Source organism: Archocentrus centrarchus, chromosome 17 (assembly GCF_007364275.1).
Source record: "Archocentrus centrarchus isolate MPI-CPG fArcCen1 chromosome 17, fArcCen1, whole genome shotgun sequence".
Classification (NCBI taxonomy): Eukaryota; Metazoa; Chordata; class Actinopteri; order Cichliformes; family Cichlidae; genus Archocentrus; species Archocentrus centrarchus.
The window spans coordinates 26,199,195-26,225,562 of record NC_044362.1 but is presented as its reverse complement, the minus strand read 5'-3'; the positions used below and the strand labels follow the sequence as shown (position 1 = coordinate 26,225,562).

The 26,368-nt window shown below is 41.6% G+C and overlaps 2 protein-coding genes across 6 annotated transcripts in view; one reads left to right on the top strand and one right to left on the bottom strand.

The window, feature by feature from the left end:
• The window catches only part of zfyve9a (zinc finger, FYVE domain containing 9a), a 42,332-nt gene extending 29,379 nt beyond the window's left edge, over positions 1–12,953 (top strand). For 2 of the 4 annotated variants that reach the window (XM_030751165.1, XM_030751164.1), the window contains exons 11-20: positions 318–542; positions 3,906–3,988; positions 4,181–4,285; positions 5,790–5,940; positions 6,115–6,195; positions 6,347–6,509; positions 8,662–8,767; positions 8,994–9,059; positions 9,274–9,450; positions 9,877–12,953. In XM_030751165.1, the coding sequence (XP_030607025.1) occupies positions 318–542; positions 3,906–3,988; positions 4,181–4,285; positions 5,790–5,940; positions 6,115–6,195; positions 6,347–6,509; positions 8,662–8,767; positions 8,994–9,059; positions 9,274–9,450; positions 9,877–10,038 (1,319 nt within the window). In that variant the 3' untranslated portion in view covers positions 10,039–12,953. The remainder of the gene's footprint in view (positions 1–317; positions 543–3,905; positions 3,989–4,180; positions 4,286–5,789; positions 5,941–6,114; positions 6,196–6,346; positions 6,510–8,661; positions 8,768–8,993; positions 9,060–9,273; positions 9,451–9,876) is intronic. The other 2 variants (XM_030751167.1, XM_030751166.1) reach the window with 1 other exon arrangement.
• A 669-nt stretch (positions 12,954–13,622) lies between these two features.
• cc2d1b (coiled-coil and C2 domain containing 1B) overlaps positions 13,623–26,368 on the bottom strand; it is a 23,514-nt gene continuing 10,768 nt past the window's right edge. Inside the window, exons 10-26 of one of the 2 annotated variants that reach the window (XM_030751169.1) lie at positions 25,138–25,221; positions 23,411–23,538; positions 22,642–22,714; positions 22,336–22,475; positions 22,127–22,250; positions 21,704–21,876; positions 20,833–20,958; positions 20,422–20,480; positions 20,063–20,179; positions 19,877–19,950; positions 19,575–19,633; positions 19,404–19,455; positions 19,015–19,114; positions 18,415–18,505; positions 18,147–18,269; positions 17,604–17,653; positions 13,623–16,569 (exon numbers count right to left, since the gene is read on the bottom strand). In XM_030751169.1, coding sequence (XP_030607029.1) covers positions 17,642–17,653; positions 18,147–18,269; positions 18,415–18,505; positions 19,015–19,114; positions 19,404–19,455; positions 19,575–19,633; positions 19,877–19,950; positions 20,063–20,179; positions 20,422–20,480; positions 20,833–20,958; positions 21,704–21,876; positions 22,127–22,250; positions 22,336–22,475; positions 22,642–22,714; positions 23,411–23,538; positions 25,138–25,221 — 1,535 coding nt within the window. In that variant the 3' untranslated portion in view covers positions 13,623–16,569; positions 17,604–17,641. The remainder of the gene's footprint in view (positions 16,570–17,603; positions 17,654–18,146; positions 18,270–18,414; positions 18,506–19,014; positions 19,115–19,403; positions 19,456–19,574; positions 19,634–19,876; positions 19,951–20,062; positions 20,180–20,421; positions 20,481–20,832; positions 20,959–21,703; positions 21,877–22,126; positions 22,251–22,335; positions 22,476–22,641; positions 22,715–23,410; positions 23,539–25,137; positions 25,222–26,368) is intronic. The other variant, XM_030751168.1, reaches the window with a different exon arrangement.

The following is a 26,368-nucleotide window of genomic DNA, read 5'->3' as shown; positions in this document are numbered from 1 at the left end:
CCACACTGAGTAATCCCTGAGCCTTTCATATCTGTCTCCCCTTTCACAGGACGAGAGCTTTTTACTTCTTAGCTTTTCATTTGTGCTCATTTTCTTACGTAATTTTTTTTCTTCCTCTCATCTTTTTCAATTCCCTGCTTTTTGCATTCTCTGCTTTTTATTATATTGCTCCCAAATGCCTATTACATTACTCTTCTATTTTCTCCCTGCTGTGCCTTTCCTGTCTAATTTTACCAACCCTTCCTCTTCCACCTCCTTGCATCTTCTGTATCACTAACCCCTCTCCCTCTCCCTCCCCTCCTTCTTCCTCTTTTAAGGTAACGTGCTGAGCCACCTGAGTCACTCGTTCTTCACGCAAAGCTTCCTGGGCAGCAAGGAGCACGGCGGCTTCCTTTACATCAGCCCCTCCTTCCAGTCACTGCAGGACCTGCTGCTGCCCAACCCGCCCTACCTCTTCGGCATCCTCATCCAGAAATGGGAGACACCCTGGGCTAAAGTCTTCCCCATCCGCCTCATGCTGCGGCTGGGAGCAGAGTACCGATGTGAGTTGAGAAGAATGAGGCTCCATACTGTGCCATCGCAGTGATTAAGAAGTAATAATGATGTGATTCTGTTGCTTTAATGGCATTCAGACATGTTGCTAAAGAGTTGAAGTTCATATTTAGTTTTATATGCGCGGAAAGAAAATTAATTTGGCTTGAAGAACAGCAGTTTAAAAACAGTCACAGAATTGCTTGCTCATCCCTAAGAGTTTGGACCTCATTTTCAAATCTGTCCTTACATTTCATGCACATTTCTTTTACCCACAAAACCAGGATTCATCACTATTTTCTTACTTGATTTTGTTTGTACATTGTGGACAAAGCTAGAAGTGCCTCGCACAAATACTGAAGGTACAGGTGTCTTCTGGGCTGCTTCAGGCAAATGGATGGTGGGATCTATGGCTGTGTCTCCAGACAGCAATCCTGTGTGGCACAGTGAGTGAAGCTCAAAGGAGAGCCAGTGACAGAGTCAGAAACTAAGGATGATCAACTCACATTGACAAAAGTCATTGCTGCGACTTCTGTCTACTAACCAACAGACAGAAAGGCAGCATAAAATGTCTCAATGATTAATGCAAAATCTCAAATGAAGTGTATGGAAGGAAAAGATGCCCAACAAAAAGGTTTGTTCAAAGAAGAAAGTCTCACTGAGTTGTGGCAGCAGAAGTTTGTTTGTGAGGATGTGTCTTCCAGCTGTTATCTTGACCATGTCAGGGAGGCTGTAACACAGAGACTAATAGTAGCCATATGTTTTAACTCCAGTTCAGCAGGTATCATTATTGTTCAGTCTGCACGCATCAAACTTGATGTTCTAACCAAGTTTATCAGAACTAAGTCACACAGGGTGCTGTGAACACGTAAGACCGTTAAAAACGCAGTGTGTAGGCAACTTTAGACAACAGAAATGCTTTTTTAAAATTTTTTTTAACCAGTAAACACTATTTTCATTTCCAAAGGCATGAAATTCTTTTTGTTTCTTTTTAGCTTTTCTCTAATAACTTCAATAGTTTCTCAATAATACGCCTGTGGACAAACATGTTTCCCTATTGAGGTTTTTCATATGACATCATGCCCATGTTGCTCAAGAGCTGTCTGCCATTCCCTGACTGATTGGCAGTGGTTCCCTGAGGTTTCTGGTTCTTGTTGGGTGAAATTTATTGCAAAGAATGTACTGCACCAAAAACCTCCTAGAGATTGCTTTGAGTGCTAGCAGGTTGCTCGTGTTTGTTTGTAAATACTTGGTAACTACTAGCCCAACTTAATTAAGTGGAATGCAAAGTGGAAATGGAGAAGTTTCGCCTTCAAAATAAAAGTATGTCTGTTGAAACATGTTGGCTGCAGCGCTGAGGCACAACTTTTTACTTTGAAGCAAACGCTCTCCGTTTGCAGTCTGAGTTACACTTTTCATTGTGATTTTAAACTACTCAATCACTTCCATTCAAACTACAACTGCAGCAATCACAAGGAGGTTTTTGTCAGCTATTTGAGGATTACACATTTTTCCCAAGTGACAGGTGTTTGCTGGGCAGGTCACTGATTGGTCTGTAGGCCTGTGTACCTGGGGCCTTATTGATTGGATCTTACATTGTCGCTATCATTGTCAAACATCCAAAATGACAGACAAGTTAATGTCATGTGGTTAGTGGTCGCATGCCTGCAAAATCTCAGTATAGAGAAATGTGGGTATTATGGAAGCTTGTTTTATTTCCAAAAGTTATTGAGTTATCTCAAAATTTCAAGTTATTTTTGAGTAAACTGATTTTGAGTTAAGTTGAAATTTCAAGATACTAACCCGAAATATTAATTTATGGACAGCAAAGGGAGAATGCTCATATCACTGAATGAAGTCCGTTTATTCCTTCCATTTAACAGATGTTTCTGTTAAATGACTTGATGTGTTTCTGATATAGGTTGCAAACTTTAATCAGTCTGTGGGAGATTTAATGTGGTTTATATGTGATTCTCTGTTCTCTAGAGTTGCTGTTAGCCTACTGGGCACATTAGTTCAGCTCTGTTTTATTTCTATAGCTCTGCTTCACAACATCAGCCACCTCAAGGTGCTTTATATAATAAGGTAAACACTCCACAATATTGGAGAGAAAGATGATCTCTTATGAGCAGCACTTGGCAATGATGTGAAGGAAGAAGTCCCCTTTAAGAGGTAGAGACCTCCATCAGAACAAGAGAGGAAGGTATTAAAACAAAACTGATGTTACTCTAAAATACTTAAAAACAAAAAAGATTAGCTTAGCCATCACCGAGGTTGCTGGAAACATTATGATTAAGTGTGTGAGTGGCCTGATGATTTTTTTTTTTTTTTTTTTTAATGGTAAAATATAAATATCTAGAGAACTTACCATGTCAGCTAACTTCATATCATCCTGCGACCATTTCTCGTGGCTTCCCACATGAAGCAGGAAATCTTGTGAGAGGTTTTATCTGAGAGGCTCCTCTTCTCCAAATCTTCTTCTCTCACAGCCAGACCTGCCAGAGCCGAGCACCGCCCGGCTCCGTTAAGCCTCTTGTCTGCATCCAGCGAGCACAGATAGAATACATTTACACAGCCGCATGCAGTCGAAGCTCTTAAACACAAAACGTTTGCATTACTGTGAAATTAACCCCCCACACAAATGGTGCTCTTCTCCAAGCTCTCACCTCTTACCTCAAGGGCTGACCAGCAGAAGGCTGAGAGACTCGTTAGCACAAAGTGCAGATTGAGGCTTAGATTTTATTTTATTTTTTTAATGTTATTGCTAATGAGAGTTTATAGTGACATTTCTTTTTCCCCAGCTGTTTGCAGAGATAAGGCTAAAAATAGTCATCTAAGAAGCTTTAGTTGCTGAAGGGAGAAAAAAAAAAAAGCAGCTGTAATTTTCACTTGTGGATTAGAAAAACAGCAGGAGTTGTTCACTGTGTGTGATGTGTGGTGTCTGTTGTTCGGCTCATTTGCATTTATGGATGAAGAAGACCAAAAAAACAAAAAACAAAAAAAAAACGAGGGAATGAGAAAATGCAAGTTATGCAACGTTAAAATACCTGGAAAAACCTACAGAACAAAAAGCCCCTGGGCACTAATGAAATAAAGAAGCAGCTATTTTCGGCTGCTCCCCAATTCGTCACAGCAGGTAGTGCCACGTGGTTGATTTGGCAGGTTTTGGGGGCAGATTCTTGACTTAACTCCAAAGGGATTTGTCTCCTCCTGGAATCGAACCAGGGATTTTTCACCTGTTAGGTGAATGTGTAATGAAATAAGCAGTGAAAGTGTTTCTAAATTGGCAAACGTACGAGTCCATGAAAACTAAATGTGTAGAAGAAAGAGATTCTCTTGTGCTGTTACCCATCAGTAAACCTTTTGTTTTGCAGTTTATCCCTGTCCGCTGTTCAGCGTTCGCTTCAGAAAGCCTCTCTTCGGAGAGACCGGTCACACCATCATGAACCTGCTGGCGGTAAGTGCTTTGTTTTTCCCCTTCCTGAGCTCACTTATTATTTTAAAGGTTGAAGAGCCCTGCTGTATGGTGGGTATGTAAACAGGGATGTAATGCTTTAAAGTGCCTTGTTTGTTGTTATTTCAGTTAACCTGCACACATCTAATTAAATGAAGTATTTTTCTGTCTTCACTATGTTTTTTTGTGTCACAGGACTTCCGTAACTACCAGTACACGCTGCCGGTGGTGAAAGGTCTGGTTGTGGACATGGAGGTGAGGAAGACGAGCATCAAGATCCCCAGTAATCGCTACAGTGAGGTGAGCCCCTGGTTTTATTTATTCTTACTTCTCTGGGAAGATCTCACACCATATGAAAATAATGAAGGAGGAAAATTACCCGGGTCTGTGTACTGGTCCTTTAAAAATAGACATTAACTAATAAAAGGCCTTAAACAGCACACACTCGCACATGACCTCCTCACACCGCTCACAAGTATACCTCCTATCCTGAGTCTGTGTTTTGTCCTATTCTTGAAAACGGAAAAAGTTTGAGATTTTCTTAAATTCAGTTTGGGTGGGTTTTAAATGTTTTAGTCACAGCGCAGTGAGAGCACCACCACGCAGTGCTGCTTTTCCACTCCTCTACACACCTCGATCATGCAGTGCAACCACATCGTTAGATCCATGCTCTTCTTCACCAAATCTTTGACTACGGTAACCCTTTCAGGGTGCCTGCATACATTTAAAAGCCGTCAGCTTTAACAGTAAGCTGATGAGAGGCATTAACTAACCCCACAGTTGAAGCTTGTGCTTAAAATAAATAAATAAAAAATATTAGGCTTGGAATACACTGAGAAATGTGGGAGCTTGTTTCTGCCAGTGGGATAAAAATGCCACCCATCTCTGGATTAATAAAAAAAATGGAAAATGCTATTTTTTTTCTTGATGTATGAAGTTGATGACTTGAAACATTACAGAAGCAATTTTTTTCTGTTTCTCAGCAGTGATTCAAACACAGGAAAATGGGGTTTTGTTTGGATATTTTTTATATGGGATGGACAATATTCACCTACTCCGTACTTTGGTCTTACTATTCATTTAGAACTGAGTGTATTTCACTTTGTATTTCCATCACAGGCCTGGTCGTTAATTCAATTTAAATTCATATTTCAGAGGTCTTACAAAGTCTTACTCCTCTCGACACCTTTTGTTGTAATTCTTTAGTCCAGCTAGGATTCACATTTCATATACCACAACCAGAAATGGATGCTGCATGACAAACTCTCTGGAGTCCCTGCAGCTGAACATTAGGCGTGGGCTGCCCACGTGTTATAACGCTGCTGCCTCGAGGGTGTGAATGAACGTCGGACCAGAAGAAGTGATACGCGTTTGGCTGCGAAAGAAAGCCGTGGCGGAGCGAGCGCTGCCGGTTGTAGCGTTTGGCTGCCGTTGCAGTAACAGATGGGAACCCAGTAATGTGGAGCGGGGACTGTTACTCAACAGCTTGCAGTCGAGGCTTTTAGCGCAGCAAGTGGTTAAAACCCTCCAGATTTTCAGTTTTATTTCAAAAAAATTCAAAGGATGGCTTCAAAGAGAGGCAGAGGCAGGAGAGTTAGCAGAATTAATATGGGAGATCTTTCAGCTATTGATATCCACCCGTGTCATGTCCTTTTCCCACAATCTGCCATCTCAGCGCCATCCCATTTAAACTGAGGCCCTTACCCACAAGCCCACTGCAATTAGGCTTAACCAGGCAGCCTCTCTTCTCCACACACACTCAAAGGGCTGCTTAATTAGTCATGCGTGTTATTTGTCCTTGCAGCTGATGAAGGCCATGAACAAGTCCAACGAACACGTGCTGGCCATGGGGGCATGTTTCAACGACCGGGCCGACTCGCACTTGGTGTGCGTCCAGAACGACGATGGGAACTACCAGACGCAGGCCATCAGCATCCATCACCAGCCGCGCAAAGGTGCTTACGCGGAAACCGACTTGGCACATTTAAGACCTCCTCTCACTTGTCTGGAAGGCTCTGATGTCTGAAAATCCTCCTCCTGACTGTTTGTTGTGTGTGTTTGCCTGAAAGTAGCCCAGTCTCAGTAGTTTTTTTTTGGGGTTTTTTTGTTCTTCTCTTTGTTTGTTTCAGTTACTGGAGCCTGCTTCTTTGTGTTCAGTGGTGCTTTGAAAGCCTCGTCTGGTTTCTTAGCCAAGACCAGCATTGTGGAAGGTGAGAACAGCGACAGCAAAGCTCCACGTTGGCTGTAGAAATGCTGAAATGAGTCAAAAGAATTGTCACTAAAGTTAAATAAATAAATGATCAGGATCTCAGTATTGAGTAAAGTAACTGCAGTAATTGAGCAGCCATTTTCTTCCTTTAGACGGCGTCATGATCCAGATCACAGCTGAGACGATGGACTCTTTACGGCAAGCCCTGAGGGACATGAAGGACTTCACCATCACGTGCGGTAAAGCCGACCAGGAGGAGAACCAGGACCTCGTCCTCATCCAGTGGACGGAGGACGACCACAACTTCAACAAAGGGTGAGACGGGGGGGGGAGAACGACTTGTGAACAGATGAGGAGGGGGGGGGGGGGGGGAGATGGAAGAGATGCGTTTGTCACGGACAATTGAACTGATAGCTTCCTGGGCGCCGCATTTACTACTTTGCTATAAAAACTCATTATGCACATCAGGGGAAGCCCTGTGAGGGAGAATCTTAGCGGGGTGGAATGATGTGGTCTGAAACGGCTGTGAGATCCAGACCGCTGCAATCAATTTTACAGCAGGATGATAAAATCTGCAAATTTAAAAGTGACTCTTCGCCGTTCATTCTAATTCAGGCCTGTCAGCAGATACGATATCACTTCATTAGAGGAATATTTTCACTGCACAGAATCTGTTTTACCCTCAGCCACTGTCACGCCATCATAGTTGGTCTTCAGTGTACATTTGTTTACTTTTATTCCTGTGCATCCTGCACTTTATTTTCATTCTTGAAATGGAACAGAAAAAAGTAAAAGCACAACTTTATTATCCACCAAAGAAGAAAGTTGGCAAAGGGCCTAACAATGTTAGTACACAGCATTCAGTAGTGGAATTTACAAAAAGCACAAAGCTAAGAAGAAAGCTTCACAAAAACTGGAAATAAAAGCAATGAAGAAATTAAAAACAAACATAAATAACCCATAAAAGCTGTTCTTGTGATTTAAAGCTTCTATAAACACAAAAAGAAAGAATGCTCAAGACCTAAAAGCAGACCTGGTGCAGTCCATCTGAACAGCATCCACAGAAATCATTAGCTTATCTGAACATATAGAACCAAGAGAGAAACCTCCAACAATCAGAGGACCCCCCCCCCTATGAGCAAGCACTTGGTGACAGCGGGAAGGAAAAACTCCCTTTTTAACAACCAGAACCAGGCTCGGGGAGGGGCAGTCATCTGCCATGACTGGTTTGGGGTGAGGGGAGGGAGACAGGACGAAAGACATGCATGGGAGAGAGCCAGACTTTAAAATGTATAACTAATGATTCAATGCAGGGTGGTGTAAAAACACAGAGTGAAAGTAGGTGAGTGAAGAAGAAATGCTCAGTGCATGATGGGAAGCCCCCAGCAGCCTAAGCCTAATACAGCATAATTAAGGCCTGATTTAGACTTCTGCGGTGAATCTTTGTAGCATCTACAACATAACCTACATAAGTGGCTGATGTCAGTGCCGGCGTTTATAGTTGTGCTGGTGCATTATTTATTAATTACCATGTGGTGATGTCCTGGTGTTTTTACATGTGGTGCCAGCTGATAGAAACAAATAAAATGTTGGGACTTATTTCTCCTCCTGGGTCCTTGGTCTTTGTTTTGTTTTTTTTTTATTTGTCCCTCAAATTTTTCCAGTTCTTTGTACGTTCCCTCATGTCCATTCCAGTAGATTCAACAATCTCCTTCTAGGAATTTGCTCACATTTGTGAGTCTTTGTATGAATGGTGTGCGTTTATTAATCCGTATAAGTGTCAGGGGTGGGGATCTGAAATTGGGCATTTAGACCAGTGTGAGCTTTAAAGGTCATCCACACAGGAAATAACTGTTAGCGACCCAAAGTGGGCCGGCCCCAAGTTAATCACCTTTGAGGTGTGTGACTGAAGTAACCAGGAGTGGGAGTGGAGGATGCAGCTGACTGACCTTTGATGGGCAATCAAGGCCTGGGACGTCCGCTAACAACCCATCGATGCATGTTGAGCACATCGTTTCATATGTGACGGGGCTTCAGGCTCACAGGGATTACTCCCTTCTTAACAGGAAGTGACATCTTGATGAACATTCAGCATTGTCACAGTACGACTCAAAAAAAGAAAAAGAAGTCACCTTTAACATTTGCCCAGGGACAGTTTAAAAACAAACTGCTATTGGCTCACACTGGGATCAGTGTGAGCCTCCACTGGAAAAGACAAACTACAATTAAATGGAGGGGGGGGTGAGCTGGCTGCAGCCTCTGCCAGATGTTTTGATGTTGGTCTCTGCTCCTCCAGCCGAGCAGCTGCCAGGTCAGCGCTTTGCTCAAGGGCAAAGGGCTGAGATGCTGCAGAAACTGTTAATTTGGATCTCCCACACAGAATCAGCTTTTTGTTACTTTTTTTTTTTTTTTTTTTTTTTTTTGGTAAATTGTCTGTAATTCATTGCTGGTGTGTGTGTTTGTCCAGTGTCATCAGCCCAATTGATGGGAAGTCCATGGAGTCCATCCCGAGTGTGAAGATCTTCCACGGCTCCGAGTTCAAAGCAAACGGCAAAGTCATCCGCTGGACTGAGGTACCGTCTGCTCGTTTTACCGAGCACCAGTGAGGAAATCAGGCCACCGCAGAAATCTCTGAGGACAAACAGCTTAAACTGTTTTAACCTTCATCCCACGAGGCTGCAGCTCCATTAACTCAGGCTAAACTAAACTCTGAGACACGCTAGCATGATATTTTCTCCTTATGCAGAGCAAATATAGCATACTGTGTTAATACAAGTTTGAGGATTGTTTTATTTACAGATAAAGCAGTACATGATGACAGACATGTTGAGTGCAGCTTTAAGACCCTGTTTTTGTTCTCAGAAGGTAAAAAAAAAGACGTCAGTTTTTCTCAAAGTCTGAGGTTTTTCTTTCTGACTGAGTCACCTTAATCTACTCCTCATGGACCCTCAACTTTCTGTTCTAACACCACCTCCTCTTTATCACATATTACAAACAACCCAAAAAATATTAGTCATCTGTTTATCTGTTCTGGTATCTGCAGGGCTTTTTTAAGGCTGTTTTTCTGCGCTTCCTTTAGGTGTTCTTCCTCCAGAGTGAAGACCAACCCAATGGTCTGAGCGACCCGGCTGACCACAGCCGTCTGACGGAGAACGTGGCGAGAGCTTTCTGCATGGCTCTCTGTCCGCACCTGAAGCTACTGAAGGAGGACGGCATGGCCAAACTGGGACTGAGGGTCACTCTGGACTCTGACCAGGTAGGACAAGGTTTCCATTTGTTTTAATACAGTGAGTTTTACTATTTTTAATTCAGGGAAGTCATCTGGTGTTAGATTTGTTTGTGTGTCAGGACCTCCAGAGGAAAAGTTCAAATCTGCATCTCCCTGATCAAGAAAATATGGCTAAATTCCTGATGGGCATCAGAGGTTTCTTTATCCAGCAATGAAAGTGTAAACCGAGGTTATCATAGTTAACTAAAACTAGATCACAAGCAGGGATGGAGAAAATGGGGATGATGTGGAACAAATGCTCCCAGAGGCCAAAACTGACAAATCCAGATTTTTCTAACTGCTCAGACTAAATAAATCAGCAGAAAAACATCAAAGATCGACCTGATGTGCCAGTTTACAGCAATTTATTTATTTTTGTTATGACCTCATTCCTAACCCTTTCTTTCTCTACAGGTGGGTTACCTGGCAGGAAGTAACGGCCAGCCGCTCCTGCCTCAGTACCTGAGCGACCTGGACAGCGCTCTGATCCCAGTCATCCACGGCGGGGCGTGTCAACTTAGCGAGGGCCCGGTAGTCATGGAGCTGATCTTCTACATCCTGGAGATCATCTCCTAGGAGCTTCAGACATCCCACCAACCTGCACACTTCACCTCCAAACTTTTTTTGTTTTGGTTGAAGCTCTGACATCATCTCCCTTCAGCCATTTGCACTTCAAAAGAGCCTGAAAACTGTGCCGTGCCAGGCAGGGTAGCATTCCTCAAGTCAAACCTATGCATCCACCCACGGCCCAAGGAAGGTCTGAGTAGGATCGCCTGTCACCTCAGCTGTCAGGACATCTCCACAGATCACACTGTGTCCGTCCTGATACCCACACTTCTGCTGCTTCTGAGAACCCGCCACGTGACATGCATCAGGTGGCTGAAATTGTGCATTTTGTGATCTCGGATAACAAACGCTTTCAGGAAGTCATCAAGAGGTTAAGTCAAGCTTATTGTCTCACTCGGGGTTTAAGTAAGAAGAGTGTTTATTTTAATGTAAGGATCATTGGATGTTTGGCCTTGTTAAGATATATAAATAAGTAAATATTGATTACTAGGAATCAGTGCCATTAGAGTTGGACTCTAATGGCAATGATTCCTAAAAGCCGAGCATGATAACTCGGAGCGTGGGATATAATTGTGGTATTTATCAGGCGTCTCAGAGCATTCCTCTGAAATGCAGCCTTGGCTTCTCAATTTTAGTCAAATTAATGAACTATTAAACAAGTAAAATCAGGATTTGTGTGAATAAGCTCATGAATTATTCCGTGTGTTATCAGATGAGCTGTAGGATTAACAATCAGATCAGAATGTTTGCTGGTTTAAATGCTGCAGAGTTTTTAAGGTGAAAGCATCCTCTCCTTTCCATTTGATACAAACCTGTAGCGATCACTGAAGTGGTGCCTGTGTAATCCTAGCAGTCTTCACAGGTCAGGACACCCTGAGCTCTCGTACATTTTGGCTGAGACACAAATGATTCCCTACAGGTCCCCTCAACACTGTGAGAATAAAGCAGGAACTCTCGTGGCTACATGAATACAAACTAATGGACCAGAATCTGACGTACAGACTAAAATACAGGTTCAGGGGGCGTCTTCAAACTGTTATTGAGCAGCCTGATAGGACCTGTCCTGCAGTGTCAAGTGCAGCTTAAGAGTTGATAAAACGGCCGAAGATAATGGGGGATAATACAGCTCCTTTAATACAAAGTTAAAGCACCATGAGGAGAAGTTAAGGTTAAACCTGCTGTGATACTTCCCGGTGGCCCATAAAGCTGCACTTCAGAGCTGAAGTCCATCAGTTTGGGCCAAATAGTCAGTATTGCTTATGAAGGCAGCTAACTGAGTGAAGTGAATTAGAAGCTGGCAAACTTCTCTTAACACTAAAGAAATTATGTGAACTGCTGCTGCGTTTCCATCTTATAATCTAACCTGCAGATATGTTTTGACACTCTGAACACTACTGTTTAAAATCTGCTCGTTACGATGTTGCCTTATGTGAAGCGCTGCTCTGAATTAGATGTCCCATATAATCCTCCTTTTGGACTCTAAGAATGTCCCAGATATTTATATTTAAAAAAAAAAAATAATAATAAAAAAAAAGAGCTTTGTCTCATTCAGTATGACATGAAAACTAGCGACTGAGCACAAAGTCGTCATGAAGGTGTTCACTGAGGTCACAGAGTAAGCGAGCTGAGAGCAGGTTGTCCCGTAGACTTCTACAGGACCTGCAGCCCAGGATTCTCCCCCTGGTGGTCGTTACAGAGAAGACAAAATACAATGAATGTGGCTGCTACTCAGACGCTCGTGAGTGTGAGTATCTGGACCGACCTGCTGCCTGACCACACATCACTCCAGCATCGCTGTGGCAGCCGGAGGTCCTGAAGCATTGAACTCTGGGTAAAACCTGCCTCTGTGTAGCACGGATGCTAGTGCAAGGGAGACTCGTATCCAATGCTGAAATTGAAAAGTTTGGACTATTACTGTTTCAAGAAACTACTAATGATCATCATTAGAGGAGAAGGAGGGAGGTGGTGACTTTTTTTTTTTTTTTTTTTTTTTGCACCGTGGTGCTCAGTGCCTGCAGCAGCAACTCATCAAGGGAGGGGGAAAAAATTAAAACCATTTCAGCTTCACTTCTTAAGCTTTACTCATCAGTCCCCAGATGCTTTACTTCACTTGTTGTACATACTTTTGTAAGCAGAATGATTTCTCCTCCGTTACACCTGAAACATCTGTAGCCTCCAGAGATCCCAGCATTACCGGAGTGATGCTCGTGTGTTACTCTGGCGTTCAGACAGCCGATTTAAATAAAGGTTCCGATGCTTTATCGATAATCAATCTGTACATAAATGTGGGGGGAAATCAGAAGAGGCAGAGATCGGGGTTTTTTTTTTTTTTTTTAAATCATCAATCGTTTGTTCAGCAGAGGTTGGAAAAATCTCGCCTCATTTTTGTCTTTTTAATCATAAAAAGAGAATAACTGTTAAAGATGTAAAGGTATATATATATAAATAAATAAATGAATATATATATATATATAAACTGTATTAAATTGCAGATGCAGTGCACTGGATTTAAGCCATTTATAGGAGAGTTAAAGCAAGTGTCAGGGTGTCCTGGAAGTAAAAGTTCAGTATTTGTAGAGACCCGGGGTTCCTGCAGAGACTTAAATGACCTGAAGCTGAATGTATCAAGTTTTCTGCATCCTTCCAAACCTCGAAGTCAGGACTTTTCCAAACACCCTGAACCTCTGAGGTGTTTTAGAGCTGATCTCTGGAACAAATCAGGCAACGTTGGAGGTCCTCCGTCTGCTTTGGACTCTCTGCTCTCCTTCAGCAACATGGACCTGGACAAGAAGTCTAAGAATGTATTCCTCATGTTTCTGTTCAAATCTACAATATGTACTTTTGTTTCTGGCCAGACTAATCACCAAAAAAAAAAAAAAGAGGAAAACCCCACCCGCTGTGTTTAAAAAAAAAAAAAAAAAAAAGCTCTGTACAGTAACCATTCTGCATTATGCTAATTTCTCCATCATTAATTGTGCTGATGTAAAATAATCTCGAGTGAGAATCAGACAATCACGAGAAAATCTGCATAAGAGCCGATGTTTGGAGTTTAAATTAGACCTGTAGCCGCTCTGCATTCGTTTATTAATCTGAAGTATTTTAGGAGCTACTGTAGCAAAGTAATGTTTAGTTAAAAGCTAAGGTCAAAGGTCACCACTTCTGGGTTATTCTACTGTGATCGTACCAGGGATGGTGTGGTTCAATCACTGTGTTTCTTAAAATAAATAAATTAGCATAATGAAGAGGTGGGGGGGGGGCATGAGGATCTATTTTTCTGACTCGCTGTTTTCTGTTACTGTTTTTTTTTTTTTTTTTTTTTTTGCATTATCTGAAGTGTGCAATATGTCCTAAATCCAAAAATGGAAAAAAAAAAAAAAAAAAAAGAAAGGTGCAATTTGTTTGAATGACATAGTAGCATTTGTTTTGTATTCAGTTGTAAGATGTTACTGTTTAAACTAATAACACTGCATGCAAACAGAAACGAGCTCAAACTGGTGACTGGAGCGAGTCAACTTTGCATTTCAACAGTCAGAAAATTAACAACTTGCTCGGTTCTTTATTTTATTTTTGAATAAATCAGTTAATGTTTGAAAAGCCAAAAAGCCTGTCCACCCCCCCGTTACACTACATCATAAAATATTGTAGTATATGTAAAATAAAAACTTATAGAAAACTGAAATGTGTTTGTTTATTACAGATGATGTTGGAAAAGCTCAACAGGGCACAAATAAAACAAGATCTGTTTATTGATTCATCTTAGAGCAGGATCAGCAGATTCAGTCAATTAAAAACAAGGTAAAGAACTGATAATTTTGAAGCATTTTAGAAATAAAATCATGATCTGTGTAAACACATCTACTTAGTAAAAACTAAAATAAAATGAAGGGTAACGGGTGTCCACACAGGAAGCAACTAGTGGCTGGTGAAGCGGAGTGGGCAGGTCCAGAGGTAAGCTTTACTCAACTTTAAGTGACTACCAATGAGAGCTAAAGATACCATTGATTGACACATCACAGAGCGGTCAATGAGTTTGAGGGTTACCTAGGCAACTGGGCCTGGAAAGTGACCGACCGTCAGCTTCAAAGCGACACCTGATGAGCGAATTCACTTCCTGCGTGGACCTGCTTTAGTATTTCGATATTCAGTGTTTACTGTAAACAAAGCATTTTTTTTTCCTTCACCCTAAAATTCTGCGCCGATTTGAGGAAAACAAAAAAAAAAAAAAGACGCAGCAGAAACTGAAATGTGACCACTGTAAAAATAATGTAGACAGTCTGAGGTAAACCTGTAGGAGGTGGGATTTCACGCCGTTGGCTCAGTTAATCTGTTATGGCTTCTTCTGCGGTTCAAACTTTAAAGGGTCAGCTCACTCAATTCTACTTGAACCTCGATTTTACATTAACTGATTTGTTGGTAAACTGTTTCCTGATTCAGAAGAGAATCAGCAGGGAGCGCTGGGTTTTCCCACCATAAGACAAACTGCAGGTTAATGCTGCCTGCCTGGACCCAGGTCTCCATCTAAGGACACTCTTCCTTGTTAAAACAGCAACATTCTGCATTTAATACCAAGTTTCTGGTCTCCTAATGAATTTAAGGCTGTTTGCTTGTCCGCTTCACGGCCACTCATCCACTTCACAGCGTTTGCTACTGCTGTTGGTGCATTTCAGACTACGTTGATGTAACACTGCAACTTAATTCTGCACAGCAGTCTGTTTCTGCCCTGTCTTAAGTCTCTTTAGATGCTAAATGCTCAGAACATGGAGAGCAAAACAGGTTTCTGAGGGTAGCAAAGTAAAAACAGTGAGCTGTAAGAGGCCAAAATGCCACACAGAGCACCACAGTCAGTCATCACCTTACAGCTTTTTCTTAACTCACCTCATTTAGAGTTATTCAGAGACCATTATGGGAAAAAAAAAAAAAAAAAAAGGTTTGACTTGATGCGTTTTGGGAATTTGAATGAACTGGCCCTTTATTAAACCACTGATTCACTCCCAATATAGTTTCCACCACACGAGATGACTGATGCATAGATTTAAAAAGTAGTGACAAATGTTCCTGTTGAGAATCTGCAACAGCATTTCAGGGCCATTTTAAATAAAGACAACACAGAACCAAATTTATGACAATGTTACAAGAGTGGACACCCGTGCTAACCACGGCCAAAGTTTCAAATGATTGGTCAGTGTATGTGAGGGGCAGCCAATCAGAAGGAAACTGACTTAAAGGGGGAGGAGCTAAAACAGCTAGTTTCAGACAGAGGATGGGCTGCACAAAGCCATAAACTATGGATCATGCAAAGCTACCCAGAATGGCCCTGATATGCTGTCGTAAGAAATAAACAAGACGAATGGAGCTGCTTTTGCATCTCCAGTCTTCCTGTTTAATTCCTAAACAATCATGTTAGGTTAGATGAGCATGACTGGAACAGCCAGTGGGGCGCTTTTCAAAGGTAAAAAGTTCCTTCTAACAATTTTTGGGTGAAATTAAATATGAAACATGTTTGTCTGAGCTTCAGAGACTAGTAGTAGGAGTATTTCTAAACAGGATTCAAGTTGCCCCCCCCTCCTGCTTCCAGTTTTATGCAAATCTAGGCTAAGCTTAGAGTTTCCTGACAGGACATTTGTTTAAATCTTCCCATCAAATTATCTGCCAGAAAGCAAATAAGCAACATGTTGAACTGTTCCTTTAAACAATGCCTTTTAAAGGTGAGCCAACAATTCCTTTGTACTCTGTCATCTGTGCGTTATACGTCTCCAGTTTTGTGCTATTCAGTGTAAACAAGTCAAACACACCTAAAGCTGCAGAGGTGAGTGTGCAGTTTAGTGACCACAGTTAGAGGACTTTCAATCCATGTGAATGGTGGTTTTTTTTGTTTTTTAAAGTGAATGTGGTCTTTAAAATAATGAACGTACCTTTTGTAATCTCATAATTTCTTGGCTTACTCCTATAAAACAGATGTGAAGCGGCTGCTGCAACATCTGCCTGATACTTTCACACAAGTCCAGAAGAACTGTGTGGAAATGTACTGAAAACTCCCCAACGGCCCAAGCTGTACTTACGTTATATACGTTTAAATGATGTAACAGATTTGGCAGCTAAAGACAGTTTTCAAATATGCAGGATTTTACAGCAACTGTGATTACTTTGGTATTAGTGCATAGGTGCAGTTGTAGATACCACAAGGACTATCGACACATTCTTTTATATATTAACTAAAAGTTACGTCAGGCAGCAGGATCAGCTTAATTCGACACCGGGGCCCCTTCATCACTCGCAGAGGACACCCTGCTGTCCTCCAGGAGACGCCTGAGTGTAAATCTCAAAGAGAGGCCCTCATCACCTTCCAGTGGAGGCCGACACGAGGTTTACATCTCCGTAAGGCAGCTCCGTGTCTCCTGCTGAGTGAAGGGGAGCGTGTGTGTCGTGCAAATGTGCAAAAGTTCTAACAAATAGGTCTGAGTCCAAACTGAACAACAGTCTTCAGAGCTTCCCAAACCTCCTTCCTCCTCCTCCAAGTATTTTTGATTGAGCTCCTTACATCTGCAGGACAAAGACAATCAGTTTCAGTCAAGTAGGAATTGAACATGTAAAATAATCATAACTATATTTTAGGGATTTTTTTTTTTTTTTGGGGGGGGGGGGGGGGGGGGGGGGGTATATTTAACAAAGCTGTCCCAAATTTTCATACTATAAATATTTATTAGTTACAGAGCACACAGGTGCTCAGAGTTCGTAGGCGCAGGCAAAAATTTGGCACTTTTCTGGGGAAAAAAATTAAATCAGGTGACTTAAGCTAAAAACCTACTTATCCTGATTCTCCAAACAATACCTGGAGTTCACGTGTGAACACAGATATAGATGAGAAGACTGACACCACTCTGGTATGAAGAGGTGACAAACTTATGGTGCTTACTGCACCTTGGCACAGACTTTCCAGATTTCTGGATCTCTCCTGGAGGTATCGGGCGTTATTCATCCAAAAGATATTCTCTTAATTGGTGTTTTCATGATGTGTTGGAGAGAACACACCAAAATCTCCCACAGTTGTTCATTTAGGCTGAGATTTGATGACTGATACGCTCACACTGTTATTCTCATTGCTGTGTGGATGGAAGCATTGTTATCTAGGACCAGATGTTTACCATCAGGATAAAAATGTTCAACTATGTGACAAAAGTAACAACGCTATACTGACTTGCAGTGACTGACTGAGGTCGGGATTACACCCCTCCCCCCCCTTTTTTTTCCTCCACACTTTTTTCCACATCCGCTTAAAATTATAATGCACAATGGCATCTGTTCTTACCACAAAAAAACTGCCCAACATGGATTTGGTTACCTTCACAAAGAGCCAGACCTGCTGCTTCCACTGTTTTTGCAAAGCTAAGCAAACCAGCTGCAGCTTTATGTTTGATGCACAGACACAAGAGTGATATCAGTCTTATCATCCAACTCTCAGCACCAAAGTCAATGATTGTATTTATCAGCATGTCCCTTATCTGAAAGACTTGATGTGAAATAGTAACAAACGTGGTAACAGGAATGTAAACCATTTGAAATCTGAGAATAATTACTTTCTTCTTGCGATTCATCTTCAGTCCTGCAGTAACATCTAAGGAAGAACCTTTGAGACAAATAAAAGAAATGACAAATAAAGCTCTGAGAACATTTCACCCCCCCCCCACACACACACACACACACTAATGTGCTCCTCATTCACTCAACATAGGAACTTCAAAATAAGAACCCAAATAAGTCCCTAGAGGCAAACACGGCTTTTGAGTTGCCATTTGTCAAAAATCTAAATCAAACTAACAATGAAAAGGCCAGTGATGCAAATAATGTTTCCAAGCAAAGTCTGTATGGTTTACTGGTTTATGTTATCCATGGCACAAAGAACCAAACCGTATGGCTCCTGCTTCCCACCTGGTACATCTTGGTCTTACACCTGCCTACCTGTATAACCCAATGTGTCCACTAAAGTAGTCAAAATTAACAAACAAGAGAAGAAAATATACGATAACTAGCAAAATAAAGAAAACCAAACTAAATCAAGCTGAAGTCATAGAGTGCTCATCTTCTAATTACTGAGCTCCTTCATATGTTTTTAAAGTTACCTGTGACTGGTCGATGACCAGCCAGCGCTCCGTGCTCGTCTGCACGTCCTGACCGCTCAGAGGTTCCCGCAGTCTCACCTTCACTTCAACACGACCTCCTGTGGGCTTCCGGCCGTCCATCACCTGACACGAGAAACACCAGGATTACACCCTGACACTCTCAGACATTCGGCCTCCTGATTTCTGTCTTAACAAATTAACTTAAAAACACCACAAACACACACACACACACACACTCCTCATCCTTTTCGATCTGAATGACGCTCACCTCGACGATCTCCCTGATTTCACTCTGCGACTCCAGTTTGTCCAGCTTCACCAGGGCCGTCCCGATTGGCCTGTCGCTCCGCAGGAAACCGCTGTGAGACGACACAGTTACACTGATGAGCCACAGTGCAGGGTGGTGTGTGTGTGTGAAATAAGAAAAGCTTTAACCTCTAAACATCCACCAAGTCTTTGGCAACTCAAGGTTAGGAGTTGGAGATTGTTTTAACATCCACCCAAATGGAAAACCTCTCAACAGAAAAACTGACGCCAAAATGTTTCAAACATCATTTAACAGGAAGGATCATCTGGTTTCTTAACGTATATATATATAATTATCCACTTTCAGGCCTTCTTTTTGCAGCATATTGACACTTCACCCGTAATCCCTCACTGTAAAAGTTCAACAGCAGCACTGATTTCAATAATTTCCTACATTCAGCTGAAATAACGTGGTACAGTTACATCACCTTCCTGTGTCAAAGTCACATTGCTGTTATATGCTAATGGCTAATGAGCAGCAACTGTTCAGCAAAGTGTTGCAGCAGATTTTAAAAACTCACTGCGTCACCCTGCTGTACGACCAGCGGCTCCTGGGACTCACCCTTTATGCAGCAGCTCTAGTTTGAAGCCTTTAGCCGTCACCACCCTCCTGAAGCCGCGGTGGTTGCGATTGATTTGAAGCTTGAAGCTCTGGTTGTATTCTGGTGAATAAAGACGACAAAAATAGTCAACACTGACTCAGCAAACTAAGTATTTTGGGAGAAAAGAAAAATCCAATGTGGAAATACCAGGAAATTCTTAAAATCAGTGTTTACCACAATTTACTCAAAAACAAAATGGTCTTACATGATTAATAACATGAAAATTAATCTAAAATATGGCTACATGTGTTTTTAATGAAAAAAAAAATGCTATTCAGGAAGAATACTGAATACAAAAAGGAGAAACATCCAAATATTCTCAAACTGGGGGAAAAACACAAAATCTCACCTGGGGAGTTAGTGTTCTTGATGACAGCTGTTTTGAGTTTCTGCGGCTGCTCCTGGCGGGGGCGAAACAGCAGACAAAACTTTTAGCAAAAACTCTCATTGGTATAAATAATCTCAGCAGCACGTGATAGGCTGAGAAATGTTTTAAAAAGACCCATTTTGAGGCTCTCACCGTGCTGGGGTAGGGGAACTCAAACTTGACGAAGGCGTTCAGATCGTTTGGCTGCATTCCTGCAGGAGGAAGAAAAATCAAAAGAATGAAACTTTAGTTTTACCCACACTTTGAAGCGTGACCTTCAACTAGATTTAAGACCGTCAGTCTGAATCACTGATTCAAGTAAACCACACAATACTTGGTTTGTTCTACATTTTGAATTTCCTGTTCATCCCTGTTCCTGATATGTTTTTAAAATCTTAAAAGACTTTCTTGGAGAAAGGAAAAAAAAAAAAAAAAAAAAAATGTAGATTTTTTACCGCTGGGAGCAGGAAGATTCATTCCTTTTACAATAATAACAACCATGTCAGTGCTGCTCAGGTCCGGAAATATCCTGAACGGCAAAGGGAAGGGGAAAAAAATCTATTTAAAATGGATAGAAAACAGTTTTTATAACTTGATCAATTACTTCCCAGAAGTAAAGAACTTATGTAAAATGCTCCCACCTGACCGTGCGAAATGGCCTCTCCTCGAAATGATGCTTAGGAGGAGGCTGACCCCTCGACTGAGCCAACTTCAGGACAGCCAGACTCTTCTTACAGCTTTCAGCCATTTTCTCAAATCTGAAACAAAAACGGACAAAAGGAAAAAAGAAATGAAGCTTTTCCACATTTGAGGTCATCGCTGAACAATAATCTATTAAAAAGAGGAAGGAAAAAAAAACACTAATAATTGAAGTTAAAATATTACTAATGGCAGTTTTGATAATGAATTAAATCTTTTCTGGAATATCTGACAGTCAATCAGAAAACACGAATGTTAGGACATTGGACTGAATAACGTAATGTGTGACGAGGAAACTTACTTTGTTGTTTCAGTGACATTCCCCAGGTTTTTAAACTGCTCAGAGTGAGTCAAACATTTCTAAAGGGAAGCAAACCAGAAGAAATCTCAACACCTTAAATGTTCTCCTCCTTATAGGAAGAGCGCAACAGCTTGGAGCAACCAGAGCGAGCATAGAAACTCTTTCTGCCAGCAGAATTGATTCATAAACATCCAAATATGTCAGGGAGCTCAAAATGTCAGATTGTGTATAGTTGGTCTTGTATAGTTTATCTGTCCAAAATAAGGTTGATTTCTTTAAGTAAAAAATATATATTTAAAATTAACAGCTAACCTGTTGAATTTGGCTACAGAAAAATCTGATTTACCTAAATTTTAAACATGCGTTTTTATAAATAAATAAATAAATAGCAGCCCTCTCCTGTAGTTTTACCTCGTGCTGCTCTTTCAGGATCTTGGCCAGCTGCGTGTAAACCTCCTCAGCTTTCTCTGTGATCTGCACGTCACTGTGATGAACCAGGATAAAGTCTTCGTCTTCGTCACCAGGAGGCGACGGCACCTGCAGGTACACACAGAGATGGACATTTATAGCCTGTCCTTGTGGCTCCCAATGCAACACATCAGGCTAGGTGAGACATGTCATCTAAGCAGCTTCATTTCAGCTGTGCGCCTTTCATTACACCATGTGTGTACTGAGACACGCTAACGTCAGCCGAGCTTTGCTGTGCTTTTGTTTGTTTGTTTGTTTTTTGAAAATTACATTTAGTAAGCCTTTATTCAAATTTACCATTTTACTGTACTTTTTGTTCGATAGAGTCCTTGCCCGGGGGCTGTTCTGTCAGGTGAACCTGGTGGAGTTCTTATCTGTTCTCAACCTGCAGTGGAGATGGCTTTTTGGCAACACAGCCCACCACTTGCCCTATTCATCAGATTTGTCTCCATGTGACTTCTTCCACTTCCAAACAATGAAAACCAAGTTGAAGGATTGTGGTTTTGGAGGAGGTCCAGTGCTTATTGCAGAGGCACAGCTACAAGAGTACTTAACAGGACTTCTACTGACAGACGTGAAACTAGCAGCCGGGATGAAAACGGTTTAGAGTTGCACATGAAGACGACCTTTGGTTTTTATGAACCCGTTCTCAGAACCTTTTGCTCACATCTTGTAATTGTTTCATATTTCTAAGTGAATAAACCACTTCCCACTACCCGAATAAGGCCTATTTTTTTTTTTTTTTTTTTTTTTTTAACCATAAGCTGGGTTTTAGTTAATCGGGATATGAAGAATATATCCATTGTCTGCTCACCGCGCTGATGTCCACAGTTTTGCCACTGCGTGCCACCTCGATCATGGGGTCGATGCCTTTGGCGGTGCGGAGGAAAATCTTTGCCTGCTCCATGTCATTTTTCTGCTTCGCCTGCAGCGCAGCCTTCATATACTGCTTCTTTCGACCCTCCAAGAACTCCAGCTGCTGAACAGCTGAGGGATGAAAACAGAACAGACACAAAATCTAAATTAAACAAATATATAGTATAGCGAACCCCTAGGGGCTTCAGTCAGTGAGTGCTGCTCTAGTCCAAAACTTTTTCAGAATAAGTTGATTATCATGTTTTTAATCATCACACAAAATGAGAGGACGTTCTGTTAACGGGCTTCTCACGAGCCAAATTAGTCTCTGGTGGTTTGGAGGATATCTTGGATCCTTCAGATTAAAATCTGTGTGAATTACCTGTTTGTGAGAGTCCTTCCCTGACTGTTGCCCTGTCGGGTGAAGCTGATGGAGTCCTCTTCTGTTCTTGACCTGCTGTGGGAATGTCTAATGTGGGCTTCTTTGGCTCTTCAGGAGCAGCAGGCTTTGAATACACAGACAAAATGCTGCATCAGCAGCTTATTCACAAGAACCAAATATTTAATTACCATGTAATGCTGTCATCCCACCTCTTCTTCTTTCTCCTCATCATCTTCCTCATCTCCCACTTCAGCTGCATCACTAGAGGTGAGCTTATTGGCTGCCTCCAGAGCAGCAACAATCCCCTGCTCAGCTCCCACTGCCTTCTGGCCAGGGATCGGAGGAAAGCCTGAAAGAAAAGTGAACATTTACCTTTCCAACTTAGCAGGAAAAAAAAAAAAATGTCTATGCATTTAAAAAGTGTACAAAGGAACCCTGCAAACTGAGCACATAAAGCTGATCTAGCTTTATGGAGTTAAATTTAACTTGGAAAAATACAAAAACATGGATCTCACCAGGGGGAACCGGCAGCTCATCAAAGTTGACTGCTTTCCCTGCTTTGTGAGCCCGGATGGCGCTCTGGTATTGCTGCAGGAGGTGGGAATTTAAAAATATATTAGCAGCAGAGCCAATCCTCTCATCGGGGGGGTAAAAGCAGAAGTTTGTTGACGCTAAGTGCTGAAAGTCTGTGCCATTGTTATTATGCCCATTACTTTATTGTAATGTCTGACCTGGTTTTATTCATTCATTCATACCCACATGTTTACTCAAGATTTTAATGTTTTACACATGACAAATCCAATACTAAGTTAACTTCAATAAAAAAGAAAGGACGACTGTCTGACTCGCACAGAACCCTGATGACCTCATCCTGGAGTCGGTCTGTTTTCACACATGCACTGCAGTTCTGAACTTTTCTGAGCATCACCCAACAAGAGGAGCAAATGTCCTACACAGCTGCAGCTGGATCGGAGATTAGCCTCTTTTTAACCCACCAGCATCCTAGTACTGTGCCTCCAGTACTTTCTACTCAGGCACTTAAACTAAACCAAACAGTGACAGTATTTCAAGTAATGCAGACAAGTGGACAATTTCCTGTTGTGTGCTACATGTTAGAAAGGAAAACTGTGGAAAACATCCCATCCTGTGTCTCCCCAAATGCTCCAGTTCACTTGTGGAAACGGTACAATTGGATAAAAAAAAAAAAACTATATCAGAGGACGAGCCCAACAACAGAGCACTCTAAATGTAATTACAGACTTCAGAGGAAGTCTCTCCTTGTACCTTGGCAATACGGTCGTGCATTCGGGCCTTGCGGTCGTCTCCGCTGGCCTTGGCCTGTGCGGACGCCTCCACATACTTGGCTCGTCTCTGCTCGAGCGCTTGCAGCACGTCTTTAGGAGCTGAAGGAGCTAAAAGAAATAAATAAACGACAACATCAGATTTTCATACATTTCGATTCTGTTTAGAAAATATAGCTTGAAATTTATCCTACATAAAGGAGCTTAAAGCATGTTATCATGTGCTCATTTGCACATGATAACAGTATCAAGTATCAAGTACAGCTGAGGCTGACTGATGGGGATCAGTTTAAATGTTTTAATTATAAACCAACCAAAGGACTGAATTCTGACTTCATGATATCCCTATAAAAAAGACTTAGGCTGCTATCATGTCTGATAAAAGTACTAACAGGAAATACCAATAAAAAAAAAATAAAAATTTACAAAGAGTTCACGTAACAAAGTTTTTTGTGCTGTTTTAAATGACTTCATTTAGAACCAGTGTTTGGTGATGATAAAGTGAAATGTCTTTTACAAAAGCCTTTTTAATTCTTCATAATGCACAGGTCACAAAAAACACAAAACTTAGGAACCACATCAGTAACAACTAAATAAATAAGACTCAGTATCTGAGTGGGTCCCTGGTTCGACTCCAGCAGAGACACAAATCTCTCTGGGGTTGTGTCAGTGAGAGTCCCCAGCACAAAAAAAAAAAAAGCCAAATCAAACATGCAGAGCTGCCTGCTGTAGGGAGTAGCTTTATAGTAACTTTATCCATGTGAGTACAGAAACAATACGGACGGTACCGCAAAGACAAATTGTTTAATAGACAAACATACAGAAGTTCAAAACACACATTAATACGTTGCTTTTTATGAGTTATTTCTCCTACAAAGCACTTGTTTAATCTTGTGTTATAAATTAAGCACACCCTTTTCCTTTACCGCAGTGCATCTTCATTCCTCCCTAGAAACTCATTACAGTACAGTTCAGCTTGAAGATGTAAAGAGACCCTTTGGTTGACAAATCAAAGGACCATTATTGACTTGCTGTAGCTGCTTTTGTCTCCATATCTCCGAGGGACCTGGTCTGATTTCAGCAGCACACAACCAAAGCGTCAGTTGTTTAGCAGCTGCAGCTCTCGGCTGCTCTCCTAGCTACCACGAAGGTCCCAAGAGATACACAAGCCGGCTGTCACCTGGGCCTGTTGTTGCCCCTATTTTCACCCTTAGACATCTCACAGTGGGGGCTGTGGGCCGGTAGTGCCCCTTATGAGACGGACTTTACACTCAAAAACATCTAGTAATATAATATGAGCCCAACTCCTTACCAGACAACCCCGTGTTCCCCACCACCACCACCTCCAAATCTTTTATATACTTATTTGTTGGTTTCCTTCTTATGAATTGTTATAAATTGTATATATAAATTGTTTAAAGCATAAGGAAATCCATGGTAAAACACACATTTAGCACAAGTCTTACTTTATCTCATAGTTGTGAATTTTTGTTTTCATTCATCATAAGCCATGTAACATTTTGTGAATGTATACTTTTTTATCACAAACAGCAGAATCATTATTATAGGAGGAGTTAGGCTGTGATATTTGGCATCACTTCCTTCTACTTCAACAGAATATCAAGAGAAATAAGCTGGAAACAAAACTGCACGACTGCCTCTGCAGCAATGCACTCAATCGCACAAATAATCTCGTGCGACGATTCCTACCTGGAGCTGATGCAGCCGGTTGGGTCGGCTGTGCGCTTTGACCAGCAGGAAGTGCTGCCACTGGAGCAGAACCTCCTCCTGAACCTTTAACACAAAAACACAAAGTCAACTGAAATAAACAGAAGACAGCACGTTTCTGGAAGATCCTCTGTTGGGTTTTTAGACTCATGTCTTAAAAAAAAAAAAAACTTTGTATTAAAAAAAAAAAAATTCAAATAGTTTTTATTTTTGTGTGGTTTCTGAAAATTCTTATTAACAGCTCACTGAATTTCAGAGACACAAATGTCACGACTAATTGCACCAGTTGCCATGAATGCGCTGTTACAATGGCGGATGTTTATATTAAACATGGTTACTATTTACAAATAATTCATGTGAGGCAAAAGCTCAGGCTTCACATTCAGTTTCAGTTTTTGTATACAGCTTTGCAGACCGTCATCTACATGTTTACTGTCACCAGGGGGCAATGTCAAAAAATATGTGAAACAACCGGTCTGTGGACTGCTTGTGCTGTTTTTGCTCCGTCAGCCAGCCCCAGAGAAAGCCCAAGTTATAACATACCTGCTGTCTGCCTCTGTCATCGTCTGTGCTTCTCATGTCATCATGTCACTTTTTTGAACACTGATCTTATCTTCTGTATCTCCCCTTCCTGGTGCGCTCCCCTGTCCCCTGCCATCCCCTGTCCTGTTCAGGCAATTTTTGGAGGACTGCACCACAAAGATTGCATCCTTTATTTTGCATAGCCAAATAACTATGCAAATGGACACACAGTATCATGAATCCCACATTGAGGGTGTGTACATCTAAGTGGTTTTTTTTTTCAGCCCTTCAATCAGGCAGGCATACTTTTTCCACAGTTTGCAATGGTGACACTTTGTTTTAACAAAATACTCAAAGCGGGGAAAAAATGTTCATGTTCATGGGTAAAATGCTGTCATAAACTACTTATATAAGTGCTAAACAGCAAAGGAGAAGTTTATTACTGCCTGTGCCAAACAAATCCCCAAATATTCACCCTACTGGAAACTAAAAGCTCAGAGGAAGATGTAGTTTTCCTTGGAAAAGCTTCCAGCTGGACGTTTTTGGATGAGCATCTTGGCGTTTTCCCCACTGAGAAAACACTTTGGTGAACACACCTCCTTGTTATGGTCATCAGTACACGGCTCTGGCAGTGAGCACAGAAACACCACTCACCTGCTGTTCAGACCTTCTGTTTGCAAGGAGCAGCCAA